General features: G+C 47.2%; 1 protein-coding gene across 1 annotated transcript; it reads left to right on the forward strand.

Moving 5' to 3' along the window:
• The first annotated feature begins 503 nt into the window (after nucleotides 1–503).
• LOC132895094 (core histone macro-H2A.1-like) lies at nucleotides 504–2,643 on the forward strand. Its single transcript, XM_060935283.1, has 5 exons — nucleotides 504–577; nucleotides 1,326–1,516; nucleotides 1,629–1,735; nucleotides 1,887–2,075; nucleotides 2,209–2,643. The coding sequence occupies exons 2-5, from the start codon at nucleotides 1,345–1,347 to the stop codon at nucleotides 2,536–2,538; spliced, it is 798 nt and encodes a 265-aa protein (XP_060791266.1). The 5' UTR covers nucleotides 504–577; nucleotides 1,326–1,344; the 3' UTR covers nucleotides 2,539–2,643.
• Nucleotides 2,644–6,433: the final 3,790 nt, after the last annotated feature.

Genomic DNA, 6,433 nt, shown 5'->3' on the forward strand with positions numbered 1-6,433 from the left:
AACAAAATGAGAGGGTGGGACCTGGAAAACATTGAAAAAATTTTTTGGCCATTAGACTCAGTGGCACCCTAATACATACACTGTATATTAATAATTACTTCAACTATTCAGATATAAATTCTCTATGACTAATCATATAATTAATTATATATGTGTATCCATATGTCTACACATAAGTTTACTACTAATACCAAGCTCACATGATGATGATGATGATGATGAAGTGATAAAGATAATTATGATGATGACAGTGATGATGAAGTGATGATAATGATGAAGATGATGATGAAGATAATGATGATGACTGACGCCAAGTGTAAATCTGATCAGAAACACAGGAAAAAAATGTTCTAATGATTTCAGTTCAGCTGTAAGGGAGAAGAAGAGAAATAACAAACAAAACTTTTACTTTAATAAATAAAAATATTCTGCTTCTGATCAAAGCTCCCGCTCTTCCTGTTTACCCGGAAGTGGGCTGTAGTGGCTTGATGCGCGGTGCATTGTGGGAGTGGAAGACATTGCTCAGACTTGTTCCTGTGTCGGTGCTGTCAGTTTCTCTGCCTGTGCGCGCGTGCGCGTGAGTACTCCGACCGTCTGATCTCCGAATCGGACTCTTTACATTCAGCAGCGACTCCGACTGATGCATTACTCGCGCGCGCTGTCCTTTTAACCGCCTGCGTGTTTATGGTTTTGTTTGTGAAGTAAATGTTGTAATGGCAGCAGAAGTGACAGGGGCGTTTCCGGTTTTAAACGCGAGAGGACTTCCGCTTTCCGCTCCGCTCCTATGTTTTGTTTCCTTATTTTAAATAAAATTGTTGTTAATATCGATGTGAAAACTGAACCGATTATTTTAAGTATCTGAGCCGCGCATGCGCCTGATCCATAACACCCCCAACACACACATCTGTATTTCAGCTGCATCACATTATTATTATTATTATTATCTATTAATAAATAAATTAGTAAAATAAACCAGTTGTATCATTAGTGTAAAGTTATTTAATGATTTATATTTATAAATGTAGATTTAGAATACATCACTGACTGTAAGAAACAATAATGAGAGGTTTACATGGATACTGATCTCATAATGTTTACTGTGTGTGTGTGTGTGTGTGTATATATATATATATATAGTGTATATAGTGTGTGTAATATAAATAAATAAATTTTTTTATTTATATATATATATATATATATATATATTTATATATATATACACTATTTATATAAATAAAATGTGTGTATATACACACTTTATACACACACATTTTATATATACACATTTTATATATATAAATAATGTGTGTGTGTATAATATATAGATCATCACGTTGCATTACGATGTCGAGTCGTGGTGGGAAGAAGAAGTTGACAAAGACGTCTCGGTCTGTGCGAGCAGGAGTGATTTTCCCCGTGGGCCGAATGCTGAGGTACATCAAACACAACCTCCCCAAATACCGCATCGGGGTCGGAGCTCCTGTTTACCTCGCTGCAGTATTGGAGTACCTCACAGGTACACACACATGTGAAAAGTGCAAAATGTATTTCTTCATCATTGCTATTGAATTTATTCTTGTTGTTCTTATTAATAGTAGTGTGTGTGTGTGTGTATACGCGTCTTGTAGCTGAAATTTTGGAGTTAGCAGGTAACGCAGCTCGTGACAATAAGAAAGGTCGAGTGACTCCACGTCACATCCTGCTGGCCATTGCTAATGATGAGGAGCTCAATCAGGTACACACTGTGTGTGAGAGGGAGAGAGCGATAAATCTCATCCATAATACTGTTCAACTGAAACACACAGGATGCACGCACACACGAGATTCTGACCTTCAGTATTGAAAGTGTTTGTCCTTATATTTCTTGTGTGTGTGCGTGCGCGCAGCTGCTGAAAGGTGTGACAATCGCTGCAGGAGGAGTTTTACCCAACATCCACCCTGAGTTGCTTGCCAAGAAACGAGGCTCTAAAGGTAAACTGGAGGTTGTGGCGTCGCCTCCCCCTGCCAAGAACAAAACCAACAAAAAAACACCAACTGCCAAAAAAAACCCCGGCAAGAAGTCCTCCAGAGTGAAGGTGTGTGTCCACACACACACACACACACACGTTGGGTGTTCCTGCTGAAAATAATAATTCAGTAATATTTACTGCTTTATTATTATTATTATTATTATTATTAATAATCGGAATGACTGTGTGTGTGAGACAGAGGCGTGCTGATGGTAGTAAAGCGGTGAGTGCAGACAGCACCACTGATTCTCCGTCTGATGGCTTCACCGTTCTCTCGTCTAAGAGCCTGTTCCTGGGACAGAAGGTACAGAATCTGATCTCTGTAGAACATGGGTTCCTCACTCTGCTCTTGGAAAACCATTGGTTCTGCTCGAACAAACATGAAAACACTAATCAGCTGATTAACACACTAACCCTGAGCCGAAGAGTGTGTGTGTGTGAGAGAGAACACAGGGTTCTCCAAGGCCAGAGTTCTATGGTAACGATACGCACATCAACAGTCTTATTGGTTTTTCCAGATTTTGGGTGAAAGGGAAAGTGTGTGATTGGTTGTTTGCAGTCACATGACCTTTTCCTGTTACAGCATTAACACTGAAGAGCTTTAATACAAAAATAAGAGAATAAATATTTCACTGTGATTTTACTGCTTACAGCTCCTGCTTTAGCACCTCATTCACTGCCCTGCCTGTCTGTGTCTCTCTCTCTGCCTGTCTGTGTCTCTCTCTCTGCCTGTCTGTCTGTCTCTCTCTCTGCCTGTCTGTCTGTCTCTCTCTCTGCCTGCCTGTCTGTCTCTCTCTCTGCCTGCCTGTCTGTCTCTCTCTCTGCCTGTCTGTCTCTCTCTCTGCCTGTCTGTCTCTCTCTCTGCCTGTCTGTCTCTCTCTCTCTGCCTGTCTGTCTCTCTCTCTCTGCCTGTCTGTCTCTCTCTCTCTGCCTGTCTGTCTCTCTCTCTCTGCCTGTCTGTCTCTCTCTCTATGCCTATCTGTCTGTCTCTCTGCCTGCCTGCCTGCCTGCCTGTCTCTCTCTCTCTGCCTCTGTCTCTCTCTCTCTCTGCCTCTGTCTCTCTCTCTCTGCCTCTGTCTCTCTCTCTCTGCCTCTGTCTCTCTCTCTCTGCCTGTCTGTCTGTCTCTCTCTGCCTGCCTGTCTGTCTCTCTCTGCCTGTCTGTCTGTCTCTCTCTGCCTGCCTGTCTGTCTCTCTCTGCCTGCCTGTCTGTCTCTCTCTCTGCCTGTCTGTCTCTCTCTCTCTGCCTGTCTGTCTCTCTCTCTCTGCCTGTCTGTCTCTCTCTCTATGCCTGTCTGTCTCTCTCTCTATGCCTGTCTGTCTCTCTCTCTATGCCTATCTGTCTGTCTCTCTCTCTATGCCTATCTGTCTCTCTCTCTCTGCCTGTCTGTCTCTCTCTCTATGCCTGTCTGTCTCTCTCTCTATGCCTGTCTGTCTCTCTCTCTATGCCTGTCTGTCTCTCTCTCTATGCCTGTCTGTCTCTCTCTATGCCTGTCTGTCTCTCTCTATGCCTATCTGTCTGTTTCTCTCTCTATGCCTGTCTGTCTCTCTCTATGCCTATCTGTCTGTCTCTCTCTCTGCCTGTCTCTCTCTCTCTCTCTCTCTCTCTCTCTCTGCCTGCCTGCCTCTCTCTCTCTGCCTGCCTGCCTCTCTCTCTCTGCCTGCCTGCCTCTCTCTCTATGCCTGTCTGTCTCTCTCTCTATGCCTGTCTGTCTGTCTCTGTCTCTGCCTGTCTGTCTCTCTCTCTCTGCCTGTCTGTCTCTCTCTGCCTGTCTGTCTCTCTCTCTATGCCTGTCTGTCTCTCTCTATGCCTGTCTGTCTCTCTCTATGCCTATCTGTCTGTTTCTCTCTATGCCTATCTGTCTGTCTCTCTCTCTGCCTGCCTCTCTCTCTCTCTCTCTGCCTGCCTGCCTCTCTCTCTCTCTGCCTGTCTGTCTCTCTCTCTATGCCTGTCTGTCTCTCTCTCTATGCCTGTCTGTCTCTCTCTCTATGCCTGTCTGTCTCTCTCTCTATGCCTGTCTGTCTCTCTCTCTATGCCTGTCTGTCTGTCTCTGCCTGTCTGTCTCTCTCTCTCTCTGCCTGTCTGTCTCTCTCTCTATGCCTGTCTGTCTCTCTCTATGCCTATCTGTCTGTCTCTCTCTATGCCTGTCTGTCTCTCTCTGTGCCTATCTGTCTGTCTCTCTCTCTGCTGTCTGTGTCTCTCTCTCTCTCTGCCTGTCTGTGTCTCTCTCTCTCTGCCTGTCTGTCTCTCTCTCTCTGCCTGTCTCTCTCTCTCTCTGTCTGTCTGTCTCTCTCTATGCTGCCTGCCTGCCTGTCTGTCTGTCTGTGTCTGTCTCTCTCTCTCTCTCTCTCTCTCTCTCTCTCTCTCTGCCTGCCTGCCTCTCTCTCTCTCTGCCTGTCTGTCTCTCTCTCTATGCCTGTCTGTCTCTCTCTCTATGCCTGTCTGTCTCTCTCTCTATGCCTGTCTGTCTCTCTCTCTATGCCTGTCTGTCTCTCTCTCTATGCCTGTCTGTCTCTCTCTCTATGCCTGTCTGTCTCTCTCTCTATGCCTGTCTGTCTCTCTCTCTATGCCTGTCTGTCTCTCTCTCTCTGCCTGTCTGTGTCTCTCTCTCTCTCTCTGCCTGTTTCTCTCTCTCTCTCTCTCTCTCTCTCTCTCTCTCTCTCTCTGCCTGTCTCTCTCTCTGCTGCCTCTCTCTCTCTCTCTGCCTGCCTCTCTCTCTCTGCCTGTCTGTCTCTCTCTATGCCTATCTGTCTGTCTCTCTCTATGCCTGTCTGTCTCTCTCTATGCCTATCTGTCTGTCTCTCTCTATGCCTATCTGTCTGTCTCTCTCTCTGCCTGTTTCTCTCTCTCTCTCTCTCTCTCTCTCTCTCTCTCTGCCTGCCTGTCTGTCTCTCTCTCTGCCTGTCTGTGTCTCTCTCTCTCTCTCTGCCTATTTCTCTCTCTCTCTCTCTCTCTCTCTCTCTGCCTGTCTCTCTCTCTCTCTCTCTCTGCCTGTCTCTCTCTCTGCCTGCCTCTCTCTCTCTCTCTCTGCCTGCCTCTCTCTCTCTGCCTGTCTGTCTCTCTCTATGCCTATCTGTCTGTCTCTCTCTATGCCTTGTCTGTCTCTCTCTATGCCTATCTGTCTGTCTCTCTCTATGCCTATCTGTCTGTCTCTCTCTCTGCCTGTCTGTGTCTCTCTCTCTCTCTCTGCCTGTTTGTCTCTCTCTCTCTCTGCCTGTTTGTCTCTCTCTCTCTCTCTCTCTCTGCCTGTCTCTCTCTCTCTGCCTGCCTCTCTCTCTCTGCCTGTCTGTTTCTCTCTCTGCCTGTCTGTTCTCTCTCTATGCCAATCTGTCTGTCTCTCTCTCTGCCTGCCTGCCTGTCTCTCTCTCTCTCTGCCTCTGTCTCTCTCTCTCTGCCTGTCTGTCTGTCTCTCTCTCTCTGCCTGTCTCTCTCTCTCTGCCTGTCTCTCTCTCTCTGCCTGTCTGTCTCTCTCTCTCTGTCTGTCTGTCTGTCTGTCTGTCTCTCTCTGCCTCTCTCTGCCTGCCTCTCTCTCTATACCTGTCTGTCTGCCTGTCTGTCTCTCTCTCTCTGCCTGTCTGTCTCTCTCTGCCTGCCTCTCTCTCTCTCTGCCTGTCTGTCTGTCTGTCTCTCTCTGCCTGCCTCTCTCTCTGCCTGTCTGTCTGTGTCTCTGTCTGTCTCTCTCTCTCTCTCTCTATGCCTGCCTGTCTGTGTCTCTCTCTCTATGCCTGCCTGTCTGTGTCTCTCTCTCTATGCCTGCCTGTCTGTGTCTCTCTCTATGCCTGCCTGTCTGTCTCTGTCTGCCTGTCTGTCTCTCTCTGTCTGTCTGTCTGTCTGTCTCTGCCTGCCTCTCTCTCTGCCTGTCTGTCTGTGTCTCTGCCTGCTTGTCTGTGTCTCTCTTTCTGTCTGTCTGTCTGTGTCTCTCTCTGCCTCTCTCTCTCTGCCTGCCTCTCTCATCTATACCTGTCTGTCCTGCCTGTCTCTCTCTCTCTCTGCCTGTCTCTCTCTCTGCCTCTCTCTCTCTCTGCCTGTCTGTCTCTCTCTCTCTCTGCCTGTCTGTCTGTGTCTCTGCCTGTCTGTCTGTGTCTCTGTCTGTCTGTCTGTGTCTCTCTCTGTCTGTCTGTCTGTGTCTCTCTCTGTCTGTCTGTGTCTCTCTCTGTCTGTCTGTGTCTCTCTCTGTCTGTCTGTGTCTCTCTCTGTCTGTGTCTCTCTGTCTGCCTGTCTGTGTCTGCCTGTCTGTCTGTCTCTGTGTCTGTCTGTCTGTGTCTCTGTCTGTCTGCCTGTCTGTGTCTCTCTCTGTCTGTCTGCCTGTCTGTGTCTCTCTGTGTCTGTCTGTCTGTCGTCTGTCTGTCTGTCTCTGGTCTGCCTGTGTGTCTCTCTGCTGTCTGTCTGCTGTGTGTGTCTCTCTCTGCCTGTCTGTCTGTCTGT

The sequence above is a fragment of the Neoarius graeffei genome, chromosome 12, assembly GCF_027579695.1.
Source record: "Neoarius graeffei isolate fNeoGra1 chromosome 12, fNeoGra1.pri, whole genome shotgun sequence".
Classification (NCBI taxonomy): Eukaryota; Metazoa; Chordata; class Actinopteri; order Siluriformes; family Ariidae; genus Neoarius; species Neoarius graeffei.

What these genes read in the sequence shown, in the direction of transcription:
- LOC132895094 (XM_060935283.1), top strand. Translation starts at nt 1,345, where the DNA reads ATGTCGAGTCGTGGTGGGAAGAAGAAGTTGACAAAGACGTCTCGGTCT. An exon ending in ATGATGAGGAGCTCAATCAG is followed by an intron (nt 1,736 to 1,886) that starts GTACACACTGTG and finishes GCGTGCGCGCAG; the next exon opens with CTGCTGAAAGGTGTGACAAT. An exon ending in AGAAGTCCTCCAGAGTGAAG is followed by an intron (nt 2,076 to 2,208) that starts GTGTGTGTCCAC and finishes TGTGTGAGACAG; the next exon opens with AGGCGTGCTGATGGTAGTAA.